Here is a 27,985-nt window from a genome sequence, read left to right as displayed (position 1 = left end):
AGGCAGAGTCTGGGGCCGGCCTGTGGGCTTAACGTGGGCCCCGGGGAGCCGAGCTGCCGCTGAGATACTCATTGCTTCATTGGGATTCTCACTGGATCCAATCACACTGTCAAGCTTGGATAGAAGGCCTGTCTCCCTAGGTAGTGGATACACTCACACACACTCAGTCAGAGTTTTGAACATCAGTGGCTGACACATACAAATGGAGACGGGTATACAGTATAAATGTGCACACTTCACCACCATCATACGCACTCATCCTCACATGCCTGTTGAACAGTATACAGCAGTGTTTTGGTGTGCAGCTCAGGCTCTCATTCACTCCTTGATTTTGCAGCCCAGTCTCATCTGGGGGAAAAAATGTTAAAATTTTGTTCCACTTCAATGATAATCCATTCAAAGTTATGCTAATATCACTCTAATGTCAGTTAAATTAACAACTAGTAGATGCACTTCACCAAATTGCTCTAAATTACGACAGACTTTGGTGTTTGTGAAGGTTTTCTACAAGAAAAGGCTCTTACCACACATGCGCCGACATGCATTATGCATGCATGGCAATAATAAATAACCCACAAGTGTAGAAATGCTGAGTTGCCAGACCTGGTCCCTAGATGGCACTGTGTCCACTGGGCGGGAAAGCAGCCCTGCTGTTTATCATGCAGCTGTGACAGCCTGTAAAAGCTTTTGTCAGTGGAACTGAAGATTTAGAGCCCAGATTAGCGCATTCATATCTTGGCAGTTAATTAGGGCTGAGGAGCTAACTGAAAGCTTTGGCTGCTGAGTGATGAAGCGGAAGAATAAGAGGAGGTGTGCTTCCTTCAGGCTCACACAAAAGTGAATTAAGTGCACATATATACACCTGACTATTCTGCTAATGTATCACTGTGTGCACCCACTGTGACATATGAATATGAATGCTAAACCCACACATGTGCAAGATATTTCTTTCTCTCGGTGTGTGAACTTTGACGTGCATGCCTGATGCGTGCATGCGTGTGTACACACACACACACACACACGCGGTTTTATTTGAGTGTGTGTGTGCCCTTCATAAGGCTGGAGTTAAGGTCAGCGGGCTCATATTTTACCTGTCAGGACTGATCACCATCACCTTCACAGCTGCTTTGCTTCGCTCCGTGGAGGATACAGCATCTCACCTCAATCTTTACCGGGATAAAAAAAATAAAAGCTGCATGTCTACAATCTATACACAGGGAGCCATAAAATGCTACAGCTGCAGACTTTTTTTTTTTTTTTTTAAACAGCATCCTGCCAGTGCTTGGTGTAGGAAGCAACAAAAACAGATTTGTAATCACTGATGCATCACTCCTATAAAGCAGCTGTTTATTTGAAAGGAAAAACATGGAATAAAGCGTTTAAGTGGAATTAACCAGTTCATTAGTTGAAGTAAAATTTCATGACAGGTCAACTGTCAGCCTTTGAATGCATGAAGGGGGAGCTGAGTTGCTCCCTCGCTGCCGTTCCGTAGAGCCTATACGGCAGAGCTAATGCAGTCAAACACACACAGAAATCCATTTGGAAAAGCCATTAGCAAATGTAAATTGTTTTTCTGTCAATTAAGATATGAATTATCCAGCCGACATCAGCGGGATTGATGTAATCTACTTCTACTAATTTGACTAAAAGGAAAAGTAGTTGCTACACATAAAATCCAATCAATAAACTTTGTCAGCCAACAACTGTGTAAGCAAATGGGTTGTGAATATCAAATGGATACGTTTCCTCTGCTGGCACCCTGCTGGTGTAAATCTGAAAGTGACTAATGGCTGTGAAAACAGCAATACCTCACTGTTTCAGGGTTTGTGCCAGTAGGAGCTAAATGTAGACCTCTCTTTATTAATACAGCTCTTATTCCGGGACTCAAATTCAGTATAATTCTAATGTTAATTTTGGGGAAAATATTTGGCTAAACTATAATGCTTTTTATGTATTTTCTGTTTCTTTCGTGGTGATTTATGCTGCAATTACCTTCCCTGGTACTTGTTTTTGTTTCCGCGTTCCCTTGATGTTATTGTCTTGTTAAGTGCCTCATAGAATTTGCCTTTTATTTTAATTCCTGCCCTCCGCACCGTGGAAAAGGCCATTTATATTTTCAGGATGTCACACACAGCATTTTCCTTAAAAATAATTTTAAAATGATTAATTATTTTTTTTCAGCTAACCAGCTTTCTTTCTTTACAACGGCTACCATCTCACAATTAGACTGAGATTCATATTCCAGTGGTGATGTTGGGAATGAACTTCATCCTCTACGACAGATGCTCCTGATCACAAATCAGCTCTGACAAGTTGAGAGATAAACTTAGAGGTTCTATCTGTGGTGCGCAGTGCACTGCAGGCTCAATTCATAAAAGAGCAGATAAATATTGAGTGATTTTAAAAAGGGCAGTCAGCTTAGAAAGGCACTAATCAGGGATGGCAAACCTCTTCTCAGCTTCACATTCCTCACATTCCTCACAACTTTAAAAAATCTTAAATGAAAGTGCATAATATCAATCTTCTGCCCTAGAAACTGCAAAACATAGAAACTACATATTTGATCAAAATGGAGTCAAGACCTGAATGTCCCACATTGACATCTATTTTGTCAAATAAAAATATTGCACCATAGAAATGTAGAGTTCCTGAGAAACTACTCATTCAATCTGGACAAGACTAATTTATGAAAAATGTCACAATTAACTTTGATGAACTCAAGTAAATGTTTCGGTCGATTGTAACACTTTAAAAGATTCAAAGTTCAACACTTAAACCAGACAAAAAAAAAATCACAAAACAGCTATGCTACAAGGCATACCCTGCTTTATCAACTATTTTACTCTAAATGGGACCATATTTTACAAATTAAAAACATACTGTATTAAAGAAGACTTAAAACTTACAATTGAGACCATAAACTTGTTATGATTATGTTTACTCAGGTAATAAATCAAGTGAGAAGTAGGGTCATTTTCTCATCGACATTTTGCAACCAATGGAGTCTCCCCCTGCTGGTCAGTAGGAAGAATGCAGGTTTAAGGCACTATAACATTGGCTTCTCTGTTCATAGGTTGCTGCTGTTGCTCCACTGTGTTAACAATCTAGTCACACACTTTATCTTTGTGCCCTTTGGTGCAACAGTGACTTGAAAAATAGCTGCTTGCTGTGACTGAAATGAACTAAAATACACTGAAATGCTCTGAAGAGCTGAGTGGAACTGCAGGGTGATAATTCTCCGTGGCTTCAATACAAGCGACCCCTTTCACACAGTAATCATGTTAAAATGTGTTAATGTAAAAATATTGATTAGACCCTGTATTTGTCGTAGGGCGGTTTATATACTGAAGTGTGGATTGAATATCATTGCTTGCTAAAATGAATGTTGTTTTCTTACACATTAACTTTTTATTGTGTTGACTTATACAGAACACATTTCCACACAGTTTTGGTGAAGAAAAAAAAGAATGTTGAAATGTGGGTCTGCCTCAGAATGTAAAAAAAAAAACAGTCCCTCAGTGGAACAAATCCCTGCTGGCCTTCTTGTTCTCATTGCCTGTGGCAGGATGAATGAGTTAATATGTAGTCATTGTGCGAGCTGGATATACTCACACACGCCTCTCTGATATCCTACATCAATGGGCTATTGCAAGTTAATGACCAGCTCTGTGAAGGCCCATTTGCACGAAATATGGACAGTGTAAAAACGAGCTGGGAAAGCAGGTGCTGCTGCCATTGAGTAGCTCATAACCCGGCCATATGCTTGTGGAGAATCTCATTTGGCTGTGTGCTCTCATAAAGGCCTGGCTCTAAAGAAACCCAAATCCATTCCTCTGCTGTTGTGAAGATTCTGGACCCTCTAATAACCGTTTTCTCCACCCGTCCTTTTTTCTCTTGTTGCATCGATGAACAGTGTATGAATTTGCATAATCATCTATAGGTAAATGATAGTGTTGAGCTGCTCGGCTCCGGACTTCATTTGAATGGAAATGATACCACTTTTTGGCATAAAAGGAAATCATTGAAGTGATAGCAAATGGATGAGAAATTGTGGTTGGTTGAACAGTCCTCAGCGTAGATGGTATCTATCTATCTCCATCTCCTCCGCCTGCTTTTTTACACCACAACATGGATGAGTGAGTGACAGCCAGCCGCAGTGTAACATCCAAAAAAGTTTGGGAACAACATTATTTTTATTTCTGGGAATTGTTTGGAGTCAAAGGAGCATAAGACAATAATAATTAACTGGTCGAAAAAGCCAAGTACCAACACAAAAAATCAAAGTGAACATACACACTGACTGATTCTGCATGAAAATGAGAACAAATAATTTCAGCAATAAATAATGACATAAAAAACAACATATTGCTGGAAGAGAATGTCATAAAAATGAGACATGAAAGCTACACAATAACAGAAAAAAAGACAAGTTGAGCAGACGAGAACATTGACGTTAAGTTAAAAAAAAAAAAAAGGAAGAAAAAAATAAAACACCTCCAAATCAGTAAGGTGCTAGCAATAGATCTCCAAATCCTTCATAATCTGTCTTTATTCTCTTGTTCTGTTTTTTAAATTTCCAATAAAAAAATAAATAACATGATGAAAGTAATTTGAGAATAAGGAGGAGTCCCTAATACAAGATCTGAGGGAGGTGTTTTTCTATTTGATTGACAGCTTCCATTGGTCAAATATTCATGCGACTGAAGAGAAACACCATCCAGAGAGACTAAGACGTCTAATCTAACAACATTTGCTCCCCGCCTAAACAAATGTTCCTGTGCACATCATTTTTTATCTCCAGGCGATCCTGGCAAGGAATAAAAATGATTTTCTGTGTCGTGTTGCTACAGCAGTAAAATCAAATCAAATGGTCTGTCTATACAAGAAGAGGTTTCTTTTTTTTAAAAAATCAACAGAATTTTCTGTACAATATTGACCTGCAAAGCACAACGGCTATGATGTAATAAAATATGTAAACATATTTGCTGTTTTTGACACAGTCGTCTGTGACAACAGATAGAATCACACTTGTTCACACTGATCTGTAGCCTGGAGTTTTTTCTTTTTTCTTTTTTTTAAAGATTGCAACATTTAAATCTCCGCCGGACACTGATAATGCATTTTGCCACAGCATCTCATAAAACTGGACAGAAAGAGAAATAAAAATGATATCAGAGATTTAAAACTCAGAGAAATAACAGTGTTTTGTGCATTTTGCCTGGTGGATCCACTCTTACACGCTTGAACACTGTCTAGAATTTGGTCGCCATGCGTAGCAATCCAATCCTTAGCTGAGACGTGAGGGAGGGAGAGAGAAATATTAAGATACATTACTGTATCACATCCTGCTGAGCGGTCACTGAGCACTGCCAAGTCAACCCTGACTGGACATCATCCTTCAACAAAAAAAAAAAAAGGACCTAAATCCAATAAATAAATAAATTACTTACTAAATGATTAAATTAATAAAAAAACAAAGAAAAAAGTAGAAATAAAACGACAGCTGTAAGTACACATACTTTAGCTTGTATCGCATCCGTGAAAGCTACATTTAATGAAACCGTTTGAAATGCGAAATCATGTTTTGACTTCCAACTTTCCCGACAATCATAGTTTCTTGAGGTCCCTCACTTACACAGATGCCAGCACCACGTCACATACACCTCACATGCATGCTCAGAATGGCCGAAATGACAGTGATCGTATTTTACAGGGTTACAATGGACAAGGTCGTTAGAGCTCCGAGGATCACACACCTCCTGACAGTCACTTGGGGGGTGGCGTGGATTGTTAAGAGTGATGTTATTCACACTGCCAAATGTCTCCAGCAGGGACTCCCTAAAAAGATCCACGTTGAGTCCCGGTGAAGTTGTACTGCATTGTCTCTCTGTAATGCTTACAATAGTAAGTGTGCTTCCATAAGCCAAAGTTCTTTTGTAAATGTTTCAGTGACTCAGCAAGTGTTGAGTTCAAGAGATTTTTATCCTTTTTAAATCACAGTTGCCAATATGGTACTGTCAAAATGTTTATAACTGTGTTCCAAACAGTTTATTTTTCTATGTGTTGGGAAATGACTTGATTTCTATACATAATATTCCTTGTCCTTGTCTTTCGGTCTCTTGCTACTGGCGCTGCCTTTGGCGCTGCCGCTGGGTGTTTTATCCTTCACCACAGCGCCGTTGGTTTGCGCCGAGTTGCTGATGTAGTTGCGCGTCTCGTCCACCTGGTAGGAACCCTCGTCCCTGTTCCTGTACTTGTACATGGCGTAGAGGAGGATGAGGATGCAGAGGGCGGCGGCTGAGACAATGCCCACCACCATGCCCGTGGTACTGCTGGATTCCCGGATCACCTCTGAGGCGCCGGGGGGAACTCGCCGCACCACGCCGGGCACAGTGGGCAAGGCGGCGGGCACCGTGCGCAGCATGGGCGAGGTGATGAAGGGGCCCCGTGGCTTGGTGCCGTCCAGAACGAAGGACGTGGGCAGGGGCAGCAGGACTATGTCCGGCTGCGGGGGTTTTACCTCGCGGTTGTTCATTTTCCCGGCGGGCAGCTTGGGTGGCGTGTCCGAGGGGACCGCCGCCGGCGGCGTGCCACGGGGGTCGGGCAGAGGCGAGGTGGGTGTAGTCCTACCTGCCTCAGAGGCTTTGCTAGGCCTCAAGTCCTTGGCCTCCCACTTGGGTGCGAGGGCTTTGTAGCCGCCTTCATAAGCCGATGTGGTCAAGATCTTATCTGTTACCAGGGAGAAGGTGGTGTAAAAATCTTCATCGTCAGTCGGGGGCAGGCTAGAGTCGAAAGCTTCGCCAGAGCCAAACCCCGAAATCACCATGCCATCATCATCATCATCATCACCATCATCACCACCATCACCATCATCACAATCATCGCTGCCTCGGTCCGACAAGCAAGGTACCCCCGCCTCAGTGGCCATGGCCAAGGATTCTTTGGTGGTCTCAATAATGGTGAGGACGGGGCGGAGGGTTGGGGGGAGGGGGATGAAGGGAGAACGGGTGGATACAGAAGGGATGTCTATGGGGTCCTCGACTAGCACAGGGATGACTAGCTCCCCTCCTGGAAAAGTGAAAGAGAGAAAAAAGACGAGTCAGAGGGCAGAAAGTCTCCTGGCAGTGAAGCAAGAAGCAGCCAAACACCAAAAGAACCAGTAACCAAAGAACGTATAAAGCAAAGCTCAACAAAGGGAGGAAAGGAACTGAAGAGAAATAAAGAAAGAAAGAACGGAAAATACTGTACCAGTGCAAAAACAAAGAAACTCAGAACCAAACAAGACCCAAACTGAAAGAAAACAACAGCCATAAATAAAGGTTACATTGCATCAAAAGGCTTTGAGGGATGCACAAGGGCGAGCCACGGTAAACTGACTCCACATACACTCCTATACAACCTGCACGTTCTATCAGGACTACATCTGCGCTATAAACTAGTCATGGTATATCTATAATTTACCGTACAAAAAGTGTAAATTAAGAGTAATGCCACACAAATTGAGGCCCTTTATTTAATTCCATGTGAAAACGCTGCCTATTTCTCCTCATAAATGACTAGTTCAGGCTTTTAAGAGGCTTGATTCATTTATCTTCAAGTGTAAATCCTTTTTAGTCCGTTCAAAAACTGAGCACCAAAAGATGCGCTCTGTGGATAAAAAGAAGCAGAGGCTATTAGCATTTGTTTGCAATTCAAGTGCAAGCCAGTGGGCCTGAAAGCAAGTTAACTAAGTCTGAAATGAGAAAGTGTTTGTAAGGTGTTTCATATCGCTGCTGAGAGAGGAGCTTCTTAACCCCGCTGACCTACACAGGAGAACAAATACTAACAAGTGGAAAATGACAGAGAACTAAAAAGGGAGCGGAAGTACCCCAAAGTCTCAGAACATTTTACACTGAGCCTCTTAAAAACATGACTGGGTCTATAATTATATGCTACAGAAGCAGTGGTGGAAGAAGAACTCAGACCCTTTACTTAAGTTAACGTACGACCCTGATCCCAAAAGCTGGGACGATGTGGAAAAGGTAAATAAAAACTGAATTAAATAGTTTAAGATTAGCTTTTTAATGTTCAAAGTAATAAACTTAAGTTCTGGAAATATACACTCTGAATCCTATAAATTCTGTAATAATTTGAATATTTTTTACCCAAAGCATCCCAACTTTTTGGGAATCCAGGTTGTGGTAAGTCCTCCATTCAAAATTTTACTGACAATCCTGATTCTAAAAAAGTTGGGAAGCATTGCATTTTTATTTATTTATAAAAAAACAAAATTAATTAGAATCAGAGTGTATATTTACAAAAAACAAAAGTTTATCATGTCATTTTTCAATGGAATATATGCCATAAAGGATTACTAAATTACATTTTGTTTTACTCACATTTAACAAAACATAGCAACTTTTTTGAAATCAGGGTTGTATTATAGATTTTTATTTTTTTTAATATTATTTATAAACATATTTATTTTTTATTATATTTTATCACCAACAAATGCATTAAGGAGCAATAATGCTCGTCAATCTGGAGCCAGTCTTAAATACCACTGGGCAGTTACAATTGTACTGTTTCATATCATATAAACTGTTATTTACATTTTTAGTAGTAACTCCAATTGTTAAAATAATGTAAGTAATGTAAGTAAATATTGTAAGTAATGTAAGTAATATAATTTGATTTGATTAAAGCAAAAGCATAATGTAGAATAAAATAGAAATACTCAAGTAAGGTATGTAAAATTGTATAACCCCAATTCCAAAAAAAGTTGGGACATTGTCTAAAACATAATTCTGTTAATTATTAACAAAGCAGTCCAACTTTTTTGGAATTGTTTTTATACTCAAATAAAGTACTTAAGTAAATGCACTTAGTTACATTCCACCACTGAACCAAAGAAAACTGTGCCAGCAAAGAGTCAGCACTCACGCGTCCTACAGAACTAGTGGCCCCCTTTATCGGCCCTAGCCTCTTGCCTTTTGACCCCTACAGTCACCACGATGGCACAAAGTCAGCGGGCAGTTCAATCACACCTGAATGTTTGCTCGTTTCTACTGTTTAATGGAAGAATCTCACTTGTAACAGCTTTGTTCTCTATTTTAGAGTAATATTATGAACCTAGGTGTTTAATAAATCCATTTGGGAACACTTGATTACTTGTTAAACCCGTTGTTGGACGACTACAAAGACTTTGAAACATTCAGATGTCTATTGAAGCTGCTTATCCTCTTGCCAAAGTGGCTTGTTTGTACATTGCAAAGGCTCACAAACAGGGCACTATAAAGAGATGCAAACCTTTTGGAACAATAAAGAAAAAAAGAACACAACAGAAATTAAGGAAAAACCGAAAATAATAATTAAGGCATTGCAAAAAGAGTTCAGAGTTAGAGCAAACATCGTAAAGAAAACATTCACAAAGTAAAGCCACAGATAGAGCTATCCAGAAAGGGATTAGTAAGAAGTAAGTAGAAAAAACAGGTAAAAACAAAGTCAGCTCGGAAAATCATAAAAGCCTACGAAAAAAAAGGAAAAAAAAAACAGTTTTCAAAGGAAGAAAGCATACCATCAGTTTTGTCAACTTACATCAACAAATTGCCCGCATGATTTTGGCAGGAAGAAAAAAAAATTTACAAAAGAAAGTTGTGTAAGAATGCCTTTGGACAAGTTAGGTTAGTTTCTTTTTTAGCAGTTTCTGATTAGTTAGTATATATTTCTCTTTTTAGACAGGATGGTACAGGGAGGCAACAACACATACATCCACACATCATGACATGAAAAATAATCTTCACCATTCTGTTCAGGATATCTTTTTTTTTTGTTCTATAGTCATTTAATTTTTGTATAAAAAGAAAACTGTATATCTATAATTCTTGCTTTAATAGATAAGTCTCTTCATAAATATCTACAGCCTGATTAGATGACTCTTTTTCTTTTCTTTTTTGCTCGACTTTAACTTCAGTAATGAACAAATGGATGACTGTACATATCTTAGAATCTCTACGTAAAGGGTTTAGGAGGAAGAGGGTGTGAGACGGGGTGGGACCTATGAACATACTAGGAAGGAAATGACATAGATGGGGGTGAACGTGTACATCAGTTGCCATGTCCATGTAAAGGCGGCACGAAGCGGTCGGGCGGCATTAGAGCTTTTGGCTGTAAGGAAGGGATGGGGATATACAAACAATGAGCATATACATGCCCATCTACAAAAGAGAACAGCACTCTCAACACTGACAGTTTTACAAACCCTAAGCTGCAACTTCTTTGCCATGCACAAAAAGATTAATCGACTCATTTATTGATTTAAATCCAAATTTCAATCAGAGATAGCTATGAAATAACAGTGGAGATCAGCATAGAAACAGTTTTCACAGATAGTGGTAAGGGTCTACTTTAGAGGTGTCTTCTCTTTTTTCTCTATGACAACATGAATTTTGAAATCCCAAATGCAGCTGTGTGGTTTTGATACCCAATCTCATAAAAACAAACCTCCTGTTGTTTGTGAAATTAATTCATAGAGAAAAGAGGAAGCGTCATTCTAATTAGGGAAGAAATCATCAAAACATTGGCAGTAGTGATTCTTAGCAAATTAGCAGTTAAAATTTGAACATTTTCAGAAAAAGAAACATAGATACACATATATGTGTTTTGACATATATGTACAAAAATAAAAAGAAGACAAAAATAAAACAGATTAGCAAGCAAGAAAGAAAGGCATTAAATTTCTCACACTATCAAAGATGAACAACCAGAAAGCACACACTGAGGCAGACAAAGAGGAGGGGGACAGTTTATAGGCAAAGTGTCACCACCTTTGTTTAACTAATAATAAAGACTTTATTATTAGTTACTAATACATTTCTCTTGTTAGTATTTTAAAACACAGGACAGGGCGTGCAATCTGGATGTACGTCAGAGAAAGAGAGGTCAATCAGACATGGTTTTATTTTGGATTTTAGTTCCACTATAAGAAGTTGGGTTAATGCATGCTTAAGTAAGTTGCATTTAGGGAGAGTAATATACAATAACAATACAGCAAGCCATGGGACAGGTAGGGGAGGGGCTTAAGAAGGGGGGTCAGAGGTCAGTAAAAGGTCACTGCCACCAAGGGCTGTGGGATATTTGTTTCTTTATCAGGCATGAAACCATTCATCAGCAGTTAACAGGGGAGGCAGGTGCACCATGGGTGATATATAACCAACATTATGTGGCATTTAGGCCCACTGCATTCGCTAATTAATCAACAGGGGGAATAGAGTGATAATTAATGAGTTGCTTTTTATCAAATGTTTAGATGCTTTGCGTTATGTGCATAACCAACAGCCTTCGTTTGACAGATAAACAGCGTGTTGGGAAGGAGTTCCACATGAGGGCACAGGGTGGCAGCTTTATTTGTGCCTCTGATGACTCAAAGGGCAATATTATTTGTTTTTATTATACCATTGTGTAGCTTCGCACTAGTGTTACTTATGTGTTCAAATCCAAACATTCACATTTTGAAAGAAGTCTGTGGGTTTTAGGGTTGAAATGCTACGTTTCCAAGTAAAAACTTTTTCCCCATGTGACCTAATGTAGGTTTCTGGGGTAGACGGTACTAAATATATTCCTTATCCATAGCCAGTTTGTTTCATTGATGGTGGTTTATACATTCTTTGTTTGTATAAGCAGAGTACCAGCACAGAAGCTGAGCAACATTATTGTGGATCTGACACCGAAAGTCACACAATAACACAAACTAACTAACAGCATGAGTTGATCAATAACTTTAGAACTAAAATATGTAATTATGTAAAAACACCGTTTTTGTCAAATGAGTCTTTTGGGTTAAAAGAGAACAATATGTTCTGTTGTGGACACCATGTTAGTTTGGATCTGACACCGAGTCACACAATAACACAAACAAAGTAACGTACAGAGGCATCCGTTGTGTTCTGAAAGGCAAAAAGACTGTTTTCGTCAAAAGAGTCTGGTGGCTTTGAAGAAAGCGCTATATACTGAGTGGATGGGGGTAGCAGCATAGCTTGTTTTCGCCACCGTTAAAAGGATGGCCTTAAACAATCATTACCAGTGTAAGTTTGCGCTATATTAAGAATATTTTCACATCATTACCAAGCCATCAGACAGCCATGAAGCTGTCAGCTGTGCTTTCTTCAAAGCCACCAGACTACCAAAGGGCAATTTTACCTTGCAGAACAGCGGCTGGTCTAACTTTACTGTCACCTCGTTTGGTTTGGTTTGTTTGTGTTATAGGGTGTCCACAGCAGCAAATTCTCTGATGTGATTTCCAAAACTAGCAAAGCTAACTTTAATTCAGCTAATGTTAGCACTACATCACTCCTATTTGTTAAAGCCGAGTGGGCGTTTCTATTTCATAAACCTGGTAAGTCTGCCTTTAAACAGATGTGAGGGGACATTTGTCTACAGGTTTACAGGCTGGTTAGAGAAACCTCATTCATTACAGAAAACGGAGTATTATATAATAAATATGGCATCTGTCACACGGTACTAAGTGTCTCTTATCAACACTGACGTCTTAAATGTGAATGTCCTGCTTGTCCAACCATGCTCAACAGAATGCACTAATGTCTGACAAGATATAACATGACTTTCTGCTCTATGACTGTAGTGTGTCTCTTCAGCTAACAGCTACTGCTCACACTGCACAGCTGTGATAATATTCTACTAACAGAGCCTTGTTAAATAAACAACACCAGCCCAGAGTAAGTGATTTCATCCGAGGCTTTATTTATCCAACTCTGCCCTTGTTGTCTTGGCCTTGTTTGCATCCTTTCACTCCATTCTTCTTGGCTAACAGCTTTCGGCAACTGTTAGCTTTGCCCTATATCAACAAAACACTGGGATGGGAGGGGAACCTCTGCAGTCAAGGGTCTCCAGTAAAGTCAGTGCAGAGGACCTTGATGTTTTGGTAAACACTTTAATCCTGTGTAAGCTCTTGCACCAGCGTTGCACATTTTGCTGCATTTCTGAAGCAGACAAACACGGCGCTTTCTAATGGGTTTGCTTAACCAGACTGCGTTTGTTTTCCGCACTCGTCAAGATGGATGGGACTTTATTCTAAGCCTCTGCCTCCCTGGCAAATAATTCTCCACTTCGTTAGACCTACATCCACTTTCTCTGTTTTCTGTCTTTTTAAGCAAAAACAAGTCAGGACTTCAGATTAATAAGTGTTGCTTTGCGCCAGTGTCTACTGACTAGCCTCTGCATCAATGAGAAACACTGATCCTATCTTTTTAAACCACAAAACGAGAGCATGAGACAAATGAATTTTCCACGCATCCTGCTTTTCATCATTCCCGGTAAGAAAGGACTGCGGCGTGCCTATGCTGGCTTTTGAAGAGGAATTAAGTAAATACAGTTATTTCTAAATGGCTGATTGACTGACTACCTCAGCAGCTTGGAGCCTACAGATGCAGAAATCTCTGGAGCAGCACTTTCTCTTCACTTCCCTCCACTCCCTCTCTCCTCTCTCCTGGCCTGATCCCCGTGTCCATCCAGCGTTTGCTGAGGCTTCCGAATGGAGATGAATCCCGACGGTGTGTCAGGGATTTGAAGACGCTACACCATAAAAGCGGAAAGCCATTGCAACAGCACCAACCATGGATGAACTGAGTCAATGGGATTTCGTCGCTGTAAATTGTGGGTGAGTCAGTGGTTTGGGCCCTGAAATCTCATTGTGGCTGCTCACATTGTGCCCAGACACCTGCTGTAGCAGATTCATTCACCTCTACCCACCACAGGTAGGGAGGTGATTACCAGAGAGCCAGCAAAACACAGATTGTTAGTGTGGACACACTTAAAGAGACATGCCAGGGATTATATTGGTGTCCCGTGCAATGGAGCTTTCTAGAAACATGTACCTTTACCCTGCCATTAAATCATCTTATCTTCCCTGTGCACACCCCTGCCAAGAGAGCTCTAATTTCTCACTGATGGACAATCCGTTTCCATCCTAAAAGAGGCCTGCACTGTAAGTATGCATGTACTACCTCTGGCTGAAAGAGGAGCATCCCGAAGCCACGGCGCATGGCAGATAGCTCTTAATCTGTCATCATGTGGCTGGGTGCAGTCTGGCGTATTAAATTGGCATCTCCAGCAGGCGTGGCGACTCGCCCCTGTCAGCCGGTCGATTTGCTGTACAGCCGTTAGGTTGCACCTCTGCACTCGGTGGACATGTGTCAGCTGAATAACCTTTAAACTGATCTGAGGCCTGCGTTGAAGTGACAGCCGGCCCGATGGGGCTTGACGGAAGCCATGGCCGACGCCACGAGGAAACTCAGTGATCCATCCCTATCATACTTCATTCTACACATGTCGGGGCTCTTAATATACCGCAATGAAGAGATCACACAACATAACACCCATGCTTCCACTCTAAACATCAATTTGAGCCACTTTACCAACCAAGGCAAAAGAGATGAGGTGGGATCTATAAATATGTTAGACCTGTGAGATCTGTGCTCCACTTCATCAAAGGCTAATAGGGCAATGGAGCATGCAAGACCATTTATGGCCCTTTTATTAAATACATAACGTTTTTTGCAATCTATTTGACTGTCACCCAGAGTGCAACAGTCACCCTGTTTGCAGAGATTTGCAGGGGGCTGTCTTCTCTAATAAGTGACAGTATTGTGTCGTTTGTTTGGACAGATTGGAACAACCTACCTGTGTGACTATGACAGTAGCAACATTCTTATAGCGCAGCAAGAAGTAAAGGTGTGCAGGGCGCTGTGATGCATGGGTGCACAAAGAATATGTGCATTCACAGGAGTCTGTGTCCCAAAAGTCAAGGTTGGTTTTCTTTAACTTTGATGAACATCTTCCCTTATCCCCCAACCTGATGTTTTGGCCATTTGGAGGCAGTTCAGTTATTGAAGAATTTGCTGATGAGAGTGAACAAAATGTTACATCCATTTTCATCATCTTATCTGGGGCTGGGTATCGTGGGCAGAAGGCTAAGCAAAGTATCCCAGATGTTTCTCTCCCTCTCCTCTACCTGGGGAACCGGAGTTTCCAAACCAGAGGATCTATAATCTCTCCAGCATGTTCTGGGTCGGCGCTGGGGCGCCTTACCAACTGGACGTGATGAGAAATCCTCCAACAGGAGGCGTCCAGGAGGCATCCCTACCAGATGCATGCACCACCTCAATTGGCCCCTTTTGAAATGATGCTGCAAGGAGCTCTAATCTGACCTATCTGACCAAAACAATTAGCTTAAAGGGGCCAAACGGCCCATACAGCTGAAGGAAACTGCAGTGTGGTGATAATTCTCTATAGCTTTGTCAAGATGAGCAATTCCTTTCATAATACACCCATTCATTATTTTAAGAAATATACATTAGAGCAGCTTTAAGTAAGAGTTTCATTGCCTACACTTAACAAAACCTTAAACATTAGAAATTGTACATGTACTAACCTTTTTGTCACTTATCTGTACTTAATACTGCCACTGGCAGACATACTGAACTATTGTAGTGGGACAAAACATAGGTGTAACTAATAACAAGAATTATGGCTCCATTCCATTTATGTGTTCCAGACTCCATAAAAGAAGTGGACACACCCACCCTGACGTCACCCATTGCTTTGTGTACTGCCGTTTTGTGGATTTTTTTTTTTTAAACCAGTGTGAGTGCAGCCAGAAGGATGATATGTTATCAGCTAAGGTGTAAATGAACAGCCCACTCCTTGAAGTGACAGTTTAGAGTGTGTTTTTAGAAGAAGACTTGAGACTAGAAATTGAGACCATAAACACATTTGGAAAATGTTTACTGACTAAATAAATCATGTGTTGGATCACTTTCTTATAGACTCAGACAAGTAGAGTCGCCCCCTGCTGGTCAGCACAAAGAATGCTGGTTTAAGGCACTTCAACATTGGTTTCACTTTTCAGACACCGAGGTTGCCACTTAGTTCCAGGCCCTAGTGATTGTGCATACTGTATCACTGACACAGCTTACCAACACCACAAGAGTAAACAGCTCAAAGCCATCATTAATGTTGCAACATCTGTGCTTTTTCTGCTATAACAGGTCAACATGTCTGCTCTATTTTTCTGCATGTGTGCATTGTTAGCACTGGTTAGTACAAGTAGGACTTGTAGGACTGAGCTCATTACAATCTAATTATCTTTAACCAGTCTAATATTATGTATTACAGGATTCAAAACAACTTGTAGGCACTCAATGTACAAAGATTTGCACTTGTGGGTTTAAAAAAATAATTTGCATCAATTACGAAAATATAATTACATATTAATCATAAAAATTGCTCAGATTACACGGTAATGACAAGCTGCAACTCAGTTAATCACTGTGAAATTAAATCATAAATTGACTTGTTATTTGCTGTTCTCTGAACTGAGCATCGCATAATTTTCATCAGTGATTTCCGGTGAGTATTTTTTTACTAGCAAGTGAATTCCTGCATGTAGTGATACTTTTATTTTCTGCCGGACTTAGAGTGATGTCAACGTGTTCAGGTTGAATCTCACTGCACACTCCTTATTTGCCCTCTTGTGGAACTCACATGGGATCAAGGGAAAAGGTAAGGTTTAACAGTTTTATTAAAGACACAGACAACACAACCACGAGACGACCACGTACAGCAGACAAGACAGGCTGTTTGGCAGACACAGACGGAGCACTGACAGAGACAGCAGGCACAAGCACAAACACAACACGCCTCCGAGGGAGGAGCTGCGGCGGGGAACAGCGGCGGCATGGGACCGCCGCTGTAGCCCCGAACACACACACACACACTGACATGTAGTAGAAGCCAGCTGGGGGTTAGCCTGAGACTTATGGGTGGAGAAGAAGCAGTACACAAAATGGATGCCAATCATATCCATGCAGAAGCGGGGGGAGTGGGGGGGGAAGAGGATTATAAGTTAGTCTACAGAGCTGCGGTACAGTCCAGTACAGTGTGCATGCCACAAATGCCTTCTACTTGGAGCAACAGATAGAATAGAAAAACAGATATACTTTGTGGCAATAAAAGTCTTTTTATGCCATCTGCATTCAAACAGACATGTATATGCAGAAAGGCTAAAAGAAAGAAGGTGGGTGAGTCGGGATGGAGGGGGGAGGGGTGGGGGTTAACGCTCGGGAGGGGAGACAGGGAGTCATTCTTTCACACACAACTTTCTTGAGACAGAATGGGGTTGCCTGCACAAGGCCAAAAAAAGGATGATGGCAAGAAAAGATTTTGTTGCCGTTCATTTCCCTATGTTGTATCGAAAATGGGGTGGGGGGAGATGTTTCTTTAGAAGCCATATGGCACAAAAAATATAAACACAAACTTGATGAGGAGGAGAACTTTGAATTTTCCAACCACCAAAAGTTCATGCGGCACAAGATGAGGCAAAAACGGGAGGAGTGGCTCTATCCTTGCTTGGAGGATGGACGACGGATGATGAGGAGGACACCAAAGAAAAAAAAACAAAACAACCACAACAAAATAACCCCACTCAACCCGGCCCCGGCCCCAAAGTAAAACCAAAACAAATAAAAGCTCAAATCTTAAGCAACCCAACAGCTGGGTCCAAATCGATACAGAAGAGAGATGTTCATATGTGCATCACAGGAGAAAAACAAAATGCAACAGAAAAGAAACCAACACCATGTCATGCAACTGTTCATACGACTGGAAGCGGGGCAAGGAATGAGGATATGAATTTCTGTGTCAACATGGTGAAATGTACAGTATGTATGAGTGTGTATGACTACATATGTTGCCACTATATGAGGGGAGGGTACCATGTTCTCTTTAGTAAAAACTTCTCGCTCTGTTCCACTTTTGAGAATACTTGGGTTTGAGATTAATGGAAAAAAAAATACGTGGGCTGCAAAAATCGTGTCCATTCAATTTCCATAATCTCTGATTTAAGACAGCAACTCTTACAGATAAAGAACCTAAATACTGCAGTGAGGCACGGAGGAAATGGCTTTCACTTCAAGCCATAAGCGCACGGACCTAAATGTGGTCATCATTTCAAGGAAACAAACGCTATTACAGCGTGATAAGGCTTCAAAGTGAATGAGGTCCTTTTGCAGATTGGAGGAAAACTGCTAAATTACTCGCAGAATATCTAAAGTACACGGAAAGACCTCATTCCAGAAAAAAATAAATAAATGAGCGATTATCTGTTATGTTCTTCGAGCAGAGATAACAAAGTGAAAGGGCAATGCATTGTTTCAATTTAGGCTTATTATTAGCAGGGGGAAGTGGACATATGCTTGGTGCTAAGCTCAGCTGTATTTAGCCAGATTAACGTGGCATCAATTAGTCTGCTGTGATGGCGTTTTGAAGGACAGTGAAGCAATCAAATAGCCTGAGCCGCTAATGATTTTCAGAGTGCCGAAGGGGAGACACTTTTCACATACTGAGCCAGTTTGGATAAAGCTCACACTCCCCTCCGTACTATTAGAATGTACGCCAACTGCCCCTGGGCACAAGTGTGATTGACAGTTGCTTGTGAAAAAGTCGTCCAAACCCAAGTTGCCTCAAAATAACCACTCCTTTTAAAAATCTGCAGTTATATTTCCAGCTCTGATTTTATTTTCAAACTCTACTGAGTGTTATCACTTTGATCTAATCACAAAGTGATATGTGTGTGTTTGTGTATGTGTGTGTGTGAAAGGGAGGAGGGAAGAGAGACGATGCGCACAGAAATTCGAGGATATCTGTTCTCTATTAGAATGTTTCAGGTAAGGCAAGCCTCCGACGAAGGAAAACAGAGGTACAAACGAGAAGAAGAAGAAGGAAAGGAGAAGGGAGGAAGAGGCTCTGTTGCAGTTAGTCTGCTACATATCACAGTATCTATGCTGAAAGCATCTTTGTTCTCGAAAGAATCTCAAAATGTATCCTCTGTCAAGAGAGACGCACACACACGCACAGCAAGAGGAAATCAACCAGTACAGGACAGATACATTTTGAAGCATCAGTGCGGGCGACATGGGGCTTGATACTAATTTCGTACTTTGTTGAGTAAAGTTTTGCTCTCGACTGAATGCTGAGAGAACAAAATTAGTATCAACGCTTTGTCATGTCTGCAACCAGTGGCCCCATAGCTAAGTGTAACTTGTTTCAGAGATGAAAGGTATGAGTAGCTGACTATAAAATGTAAGCATTTACTTATTTACTTCCTACAGAGAGCATGCTAAGGATATAGGAACTTAATTCTTACTGCTTTCATCCATCTCCAAAGAGTTCTTTAAACTTTAGATATACACTGAGAACCCCTCACACTAGTGTATATTTCTCACAGTGGCTACTTTTCGGAGGGCTTTTTTGAAGTTACACTTGAAGCTCCCATGGGACATGATGCTAAGAGGAGACGCTCCTCGGTAGCAAATCAAAGAAAGATAAGGAGAAATAAGACCAGGTTCAGAGCAAGCACAACTCGACACACCCATCCCACCTGCATGTCCCGAGTCGCACTCTTCCAGGTCCTCGTCGTCACTGGAGCACTCCGCCGACGAAACAATGTCATCCGTCGTCTGCGGAGAAAGAGACACATCCACGCACAAGACAATGTGAGTAAGGCCCCGGGGCAGTACAGTGAGTCCTCAACTTGCACATTCAATTCAAGGATATCTCTGCACACACAGACCTCTCCGCCTGTCCTTCGGCTTCCATATATCACTTGGAGTCAATCATATTTCACAGTGTTTATCATTCTTCACTTTATGTGCTTTCCACCTCCGCAGATAATTGTTTTCCTTCACCCTCCGCACTCTGCCTCCGATTATTTATCGCCGCTCTCCTCCTCTGTCGTCCACAATCAATGGCCCCACCAAGCCCTCACAGATCAACACTGTCCCGGCTCCTGATTTGTGCTAAAGGGTGCAGGAGGAGGGAGGGATGGGGCGGCGGTCTTGCTAGCTACACCCGGACTAGGGATGGATTATCTGCAGCCTCCAGTTCCCACAATTCTGATTTATCCCGCCTCCCCCCCTTTCTCTTCTTGCGGGTCGACCCATGGAGGACAGAGGGGGGGAGGTTGTATTTCAGCAGCGGTGCGCTGGGCAGCCGGCGTTTATTAGAATGAATCAGCGGGGCGATAAAATAAGCCCTGTCACCGAGCAGGGTTATGAAATCAGAGTGCTGATTGAGTTTTCCAGTCCTGGCCGAGGGTGTGGGGCTCTAAATATCATTGAGTTTGACAGACTAATGAAACGCGCCCCCATGCTTGTGCTGCTGCTTTCAACAGGGCCCGGAGAAAGCAGTCCGCCTCTACCGCATGCATGCTGCTGTTCAACATGTTTGTGTACCAAAGCTCACAGTGAGAAAGCAGGTTTTTCAGAGCATGTTCCTAATGCGTGGTGTGATTATGTGTGATGGACTGTGCTATTTTCTGTATCAGTACATTTGATAATGTGCTAATGCGTGTTTGTGCTGGTATGCATAATGCACCACATTATGTACTGTACTCCAGCATGAGGAGGCAAAAAATGAAGCAAGAGAGGAGGCTCTAAACTAAATTGCTGTAAAATATGGCCCCTTGGTAAACATGACTATTTATTGAAGCCACATTACAGGCGTAAAAGTCTTGGTTATTGCTGAAAGAGGGTTATTGCTTGTTATTATGATAGCGGCAGATGTGGGAGGCAGGGACACAGAGAGAGAGAGAGAGAGAGAGAGAGAGAGAGAGAGAGAGAGAGACATGAAAAACCAGAGCCACTTCAAAGTCTGTTCCAGCAATTTCAGCCCGAGACCATCACACCATAACCCAGCCTCAACTGAAAACACTGCCTTTCTCTTGTCCATTCATGCAGCATTTCTCTGCAGCTGATGCTGACAGCATCTCAGCACAGAGCAGATATTGCACTGCCTTGGATGCAGAAGCTTAGCTGAGTCTTACACACCCGTCTACATGTTTTAAATACAAAATCTGGCTGAATAGATGATCTTTTAGGATAATTTTAGGATAAATATTTGGACCAACCTGCTAACAATGCAAACAGCCTGTGTTTTGCTATTAAACCCCCTTTTTTAGACTTTCAGGCATGCACTTCATTATGTAAATTTTACATGTCATTGTCATATCTGAATAAGCGCCAAAGACCGTTTTTATGCTAGAGGCATTATGTTATTTGGTTGTTCATCCATCTGTCCATCCCATTCTTGTGAATAACATATCTCAGAGACACCTTGAGGGAATTTCTTCAAATTTGGCAAACATTCACTCTGGACTCAAGGATGAACTGAGATTTTGGTCACTGATCAAGGTCACTGTGACCTTACGTCTGTCCCATTCTTGTGAATGGGGTAATTTTGCACAAAAGTCCACTTGGACTCAAGGATGAATGGATTTGTTTTCAGTCCCAATCTTGTAAATTCGATATCTCAGGCATGCCTTGAGAGAATTTCTTCAAATTTGGCACAAAAGTCCACTTGCACATACTGAATTGGTGAAGCTAATCTTTTGTGCCCACCTTACAACTTCCATATTTGAAGCATTGTTTTATCTTGTCTCATAGAAAGGTAATCTGCAACTTGCCAAAGCATGATACAGCAAAGTGTTTATTCTGGCCTGGAACTGTTGGGATGGCAATATGACAAGGGACTTGTTACATGTCTAGTCTAAAATGGTTTAAATCTGAATTGAATTACATCACATTCAACCTGTTGATATGAATTGATGTTGACGTTCTTCATAAAGCTGATTTCCTAAACAGTATGTAAAAGAGGAGCTGTTTTTTATTATCTTGGTAGAAGATAAGAGAAACTCGTAACATGGCGCAAGTTAAAGAGCAGACTGATGTAAAGGCTGCGACAACACATGGTTACACAAAATGTGCAGCGAGAGATATTAAGACATCTTGTTCTGTCTTCTTAAGAGCACTGTAATAAATACGTAATGTCTAGCATTTCTCATGCATAAAGAAAATAAAATCAGTTGAATAAACCATGAAACACTTTAATGAGATATTTAAGATGTCGAGATTCTTCTCATGTCAGATCAGCCTCTAAAAATGTTCTTTCATGTATTTTATATACTGTATTTCTCTGCAGTGTGGGGCAAAAGAGAGAAAAAACTCAGACGACAGCTATAACGGTCAGATTATCAAATGCTTAGAGAGTCCATGCAGCAATGAGCAGAATGGAATAAATGATAGACAAGACCTAACATTTTGTTTTAACTGCTCGGGCACCGTCAGACTGAAGCCTTAAAATAGGCAGCAGAATTTTATATTCCATCTAAAAAAATTATGATAACATTTATTGAAGCAGTGGCTTACAAGCTTTTTTGTCTAAAGTACCCCCGCAGATCTTTCAAGTGAGCCCTTTATGGCAACGGTCATGTTCCAGATGTGTTCCTTTGAAGTTATTTTAAAACGGACGTCATTTTATATTCATAATATAAAAGTGGATATTGTTGGGGCACCTCTGCAGGTTAGACATTAACTTACGAATCAGTGTCAAGACCGTGTTCAAGACCTGCTGCTCTCTCTCTCTCTCCATTGTTAAAATACTTCATACTTCAATTTCACCCAGGAGTGGAGCCTTATGTGCTGCATCACAGAATGTGCCTGATGCACGTTCTCATCAGCCTGCACTGGGTCATCCTTATAAGCTAGTGAAACTATAACCCAGTTGTTTATTAACCCAATCTTTGCCTTAACCCCCAGATTTATCCTAAATGAGGCTTCATGCTTCATTCCATTTTTAAATGTTTCGATTTATAAAGATAATCCACTTCCTTGTACTGCTGCCAAGGCTGCTACTGCAACTAGACTTCCCTGCAGATTTTTTAAACAACTTTTTACCTGACTTTTGATTACTTCTCAAATTGATCATTGTAACATTATGCTGGAAACAGCAACTTAATAGTACTGAAATATATTGTCATGTCCAACAATAAAATCTACGCTGTGGGGGCGGTCTGTATTCTGATATCAATTCAGGGTGTCAGGATTCTCCAAATCCACAATTTTGATTAGACTTTCCATTTTAAAGCCACAACTGGATTAAGTTCTTCATTTAAACTTTTCTCCCCTCAGCACTGACAGCTGCACCGTTGTTTGACTACCGTGTCTTGATTTGCGATTATGAATTTCCATATCGTATGCATGAGCTAGTTAAGGAATAAAACTAGCTCATACTTTGACACTTTGTCCAACTTCTCATACTTGATCTGCATTCTTACAAATGTTCACTGCTTCAACTTGCAAGACAACATCAAACTCTGTGAATACCATGTTTTTATGGAGTCCTGTAGACCAGTGACCAAATAAGCCATGGAGATAAAATTGATCACCTGATACTATTCAACTCCTAAATTTTCTCTATTACGTGCTACGACTTAGTGACAAATGTTTTATAAGGGCTGCAGCTCTACATGTATCTGTATAAGTCTGTCATGCTTGATTGGAGCAGTTTAGGAGCATTTATGCAGCCAAAACCTACATTTCAATTCCAAGAGATACTCTATTAGACAGATGACACAAGCAATCTTATTCAATTGGGACATTGCAACGAATTTGCTATGACTATGTTGAAGAAAGTGTGCTGCAGGCTAATCAATGCAATAACAGTGAAATGGCACGACTTTTAACCTCGATGTAAGCCTTATGGAAATTGTTTATAATCTCTGCACTCTCCTGACTGAGTCTCTGCATATAGAGGCCAAACCCTGCTCAGCACTGCAGAACTCCTGCACTAGAAAAAAAAAATCATTAAGGACTTCATCTTTAAGCCTATTCACATGAAAGAGGAGGACTGATGCCTCAGCTCATGTATTGTAAAGGTTGCACTTAAATGGTAGAAGGACACGTTCACAGTCAATGTGTTCACTTTGCATTTGATTGAAAATCATCTCGGAGTAAGAGACCCTCTCATCTAAGCGACTTTGATTCCACTCGGAGAAATTGAAGAGGGCTTTTGAAGTGTGAAGTTTGACATTTGTAGATCCACTAGATGTGCGCCTGATTCATTTTCATAAACATATGATGTATCTCTGTCACAATAGTTCACACTGAAGTGCCTCTGATGAAGGGCTTAGGGTGCTATTTTTCCGCATTCGGGCTAATGCAGAACCAATGGAGTGACACGCAGCTCACAGTCTTCTCACAGTTGACCAGAGATATCAATGATAACGTAAAGCATGAGGCTAGATGCTGTTAATGCAAAGAGCTCATGGAGCGAAAAAGGCTGCATGTGTGTGCAGCGATGGGAGCCTACAGCGGGGTATAGCGAAATGATGCGGTTGGCCAGCGGGACAACAAAAACTGATTTCACAGCTGGGGAAATCCAATTCTCTGTCTAAATCTCCATAACATAGAGTGGGATATATTTTGGCAGCAAAGTGATTTCTTTTTTGGTGTAATTATTCTCAACAAACGTCCTCATCGTCATTTTTAAGAGAGTCTGGGTGGTAGGATTTACACGCTGGTTTGTTGTGTGTGTGGGCAGCTTTAATATGCATGCACATGCCTTCTACTTCCTGTGTGTGAAGAAAGCATATAATACACGATGATTTTAGCACATAAAAACTCACAGTCTATGTGCATCATGCCTGATTATCCTGATTACCCTGCCTTCAAGTGATGCTCAACTCCACAAACAAACACCACAGCCAAATCAATAGCCAGACTTCATTAAAACAGCATTTACCTCTGACCACTTCAGCACATCAACTCAAAGGATCACACCGGCGATCGATAAAGATAGACAGCCTCCTTGGGAGACGAGTCTCAAAATACACAGCTTTTAGTTTCACAACTGATGGCACTGACACAAATAAAATGGAGAATGTGCAAAGATGCTGGGCCAGTCTCCGTCTCGACAAAGCTTCCCTGGTGTTTAATCAGGAATTCTGGACTGACTACTGTGAATCAGCCAGCAGCAATGCAGAGACCATTAACAGGCGAAGCTGCAATTACCTCACCGACTGAATGGAGTGCATGCTACATCACCAGTCAGGCCTGACCTCAGAGTGAACAAAGAGGCTGCAGGATTGATTAACAATAAACTTGAAGCTCTGGAAACCAACACATCTTTTATTAAAAACTTTTTTATCACAGAGAAAAAAAGCAAAGAGCACTGTGCCTGTCCACCAGAGATTATTTATTGTTATTACAGTATAAGTAGTCGAGTAGTGAGGAATGTAGGCTTAGCCAACAAATGTGAGAAGTGAATTAAAGTTTGTGGATGTTTCATTTAAAGGGTAGCATCACATGTTTTCAAGTTGCTCTATCAACAACATTCACATGCCCATACAGAGGACTTTTAATTTTTATGACACTCTTCATGATGCCCATGTATATAAGGCATTATACATAATGAATTATATTCTGCATATAGCACTGTACAATTATAAGCACAAACACTCCTGATGCCTTACAACAACAATCATAGCACATTTAAAGCATTTTATAATGACTTATAAGTTCATTATTTACTTTTCTTATAGTGCATCCTAGTGCATTGGACTTTTCACATTGATTATAATGCACTATAATGGCATTACAGGGTTAGAGTATGGGCATTGTTAAGTATGTTTATAATGCATTATAGAGATGCCAGTGAGTTACTACCATTTATAAAGTGCTATGATGACTGACCCTCTTTATAAGTTGCGATGATTTTTGCTATGAGAGCTTACAACTATGATGAAGAGTTGGTCTAAAAGAAAACTAAATCTGTACCAGTATGGCAACATTTTGGACTTGAAGCTTATGAGAGAGGTGAGCCAAAAAACAGAAAAAGTCACAGTTTTGTCTTAAAGGTGCAATAAACGCAGCTCACCTACACTGTGTCTGAACAGCCTGTGGAGACACTGATGCTGCTGCTCTGTGAACGTGCTGCAGTTGCTACGCAGGTAGACTATAACCTCTTTGTGTCTCCATCACTCAGCCAGGAAACACAAAAGGAAATTTCTTATAGAAAAATAATTTACCTTTGGAAGCTACCTACATGATTAGACTAACCCAGGCTGCTGAAGCCTTATATTAACTTAAGCTGAAATCCATTTTTACACAGACAGAGAGCTTTAGGTGCTGTTCTCTATCACTTCAATGAAATCACATTAGGAAGTGATGTCTACAGGGTCAGTTTGGACAGGAGGAACAATTAAAGCCTTTTCCGTGACCATATGGGAGTGTTGTATTCAGACTTGAATAAATGTGATCTTTTGAGCAGGAGATGTCTCTTTATATGCCACCATTGAAAAAACAACAACATTTAGCCTTGCTCCCTTCTAGCCATCTTAGTAGCAGCAGCAGTTGCACTGCAGGCTGCCACGCTCTGCTACATTGAGCAGATAAATGCAACCGGTGTCTGACAGATTTCTTCCACAGCCAAATAAAATCCGCTATCCAATACTGATGAGCCACCCTTTTCACACTTTTGAAGTTTTTCTAATAAAGCACAGTCCACCTGGCGCAAGCACAAAGCATAAAACTGAGAAAAAAAGATGTATTCGGTTTGTTCATTACTGCTACAATCTGCTTAACTACTGAGGCTTTCTGTCTAATAATGTGCCTGTAAGAGCAAGAGTGCACTCGCACCCTCTCTTCACACTTGTTCCTAATAATAAATGTGGCTGAACCCCTGCAGACTTTACTGTTACATTAAAACAAAATATTATGCAGTATCGGCCTGTGTGCCACAGTGTGCTACACTTGGAAAGTAGAAATGGAGAATTAACAGTGAACTTATGTTCTGCAGGGAGTAAAAGGCGACATATTATGCAGATTTTTCAGGTTCATACTTGTATTTTGGATTTCTACTATAACATGTTTGTTATAAAGACACATTATTTTTCTCATATTGTCTGTCTGAAAATAACTGTATTCACCCTACAGTCTGAAACGCTCCATTTAGGTCTGCTCTGATTGGTCAGTGTCTTCTGCATCTACGCTCTCTCTGTCTCTGCCGAGCCCCTAGGAAGAGCTCTGGCCTTTGATGCCAATTTGACATATTGTCCAAATCGTGGAACTACAACTTTGGGGTCCTTCATGTGATGCCATGGGGCCAAAAATAAAATTTCCCTTTAGACTTACATTGGAGGAAAGATGCCTGTTTTTTTTTTAGCATCACAACCCAAAAAGAGACTTGCTTCACTCAATTCAATTTAATATATTTGGTTCGATAACATTTGGTCTGGACACAATTTTATCACTATTCAAGTTAGTGGAGCACTGAACTGTAAGTTAGTCAGCCCTGCCAGTGGATGTCCCCAGTGCTCTATGGGTCCCACTGCACAGAAGAGTGAAAGAAGACATTTATAAGTACATTTTAATTTAATTAATTTATAAGTATTTTTAAACACAGAAGTAAAACTTTTTTGGCTTTCATAGGAATGAACAGACCCATGCCTCCAACACTGTATCCTGTTCTCTTTATATTCTCTTTCTCTTTATATTGGGAATACTGGGAATGACTGTAAAGCAAGAAGTCCTTCAAACCATGAAAACTCATATGTCATCGGTTCCTACCCTCAAATATGAGCCACGGAAGAGCTTCAGAAAGTTAGCAGTTAGTTACCGGCTGCAGGGGATCAACCCGTCCTCAGCAACACTTGCTGTTTGAAACTATTTAATGGTGTGCTCAACACCATCATCTAAGGTTCACACCGATCAAAACAGAGAATGTTTCAACTTGCAATAAAACTCTTGAAAAACATGGCTGGTAACAGGAGCAGCTGCTGCATGCAGCAGTTGAATATTCTGCTGAGCATGACGGTGATTTGATCGGTCACATCAAAGCAGCGGCTTGTGCTCGGCAGGGGGAGAAGAAAGACGTGATGTACTCGACCACTGTCTATAGTTTTCCCCTGGGTCAGTAAAAGCAGTGTAAAGGCTAAAAAGCAGCCATGGCCCGCGGGTTACAAACATGACATGAAATATGAGCGTGAGCAGTGCTGTGTCCTGGAGAGGCGAGGGGAAACTGAGCACACATGCTTAAGTACAGTACAGTGAGTCATATCATCAGAGAGGGTGGGGGACATTGCTTCTGAACACAACAC

The 27,985-nt window shown here is 40.9% G+C and overlaps 1 protein-coding gene across 4 annotated transcripts in view; it reads right to left on the bottom strand.

Annotated features, from left to right (window-relative positions):
• Nucleotides 1-4,171: 4,171 nt before the first annotated feature.
• Nucleotides 4,172-27,985, bottom strand: part of nrxn3b (neurexin 3b) — a 367,630-nt gene continuing 343,816 nt past the window's right edge. For 2 of the 4 annotated variants that reach the window (XM_059356778.1, XM_059356779.1), the window contains 2 exons: nucleotides 19,433-19,511; nucleotides 9,657-10,146 (listed from right to left, as the gene is read on the bottom strand). In XM_059356778.1, the coding sequence (XP_059212761.1) occupies nucleotides 10,037-10,146; nucleotides 19,433-19,511 (189 nt within the window). In that variant the 3' untranslated portion in view covers nucleotides 9,657-10,036. Of the gene's footprint in view, nucleotides 7,069-9,656; nucleotides 10,147-19,432; nucleotides 19,512-27,985 lie in introns of those variants that run through there. The other 2 variants (XM_059356776.1, XM_059356777.1) reach the window with 2 other exon arrangements.

This window comes from Centropristis striata, chromosome 18 (genome assembly GCF_030273125.1).
Source record: "Centropristis striata isolate RG_2023a ecotype Rhode Island chromosome 18, C.striata_1.0, whole genome shotgun sequence".
NCBI classification, from domain to species: Eukaryota; Metazoa; Chordata; class Actinopteri; order Perciformes; family Serranidae; genus Centropristis; species Centropristis striata.
The sequence above is the reverse complement of the archived record's forward strand: the minus strand, read 5'-3'. Positions and strand labels throughout refer to the sequence as shown.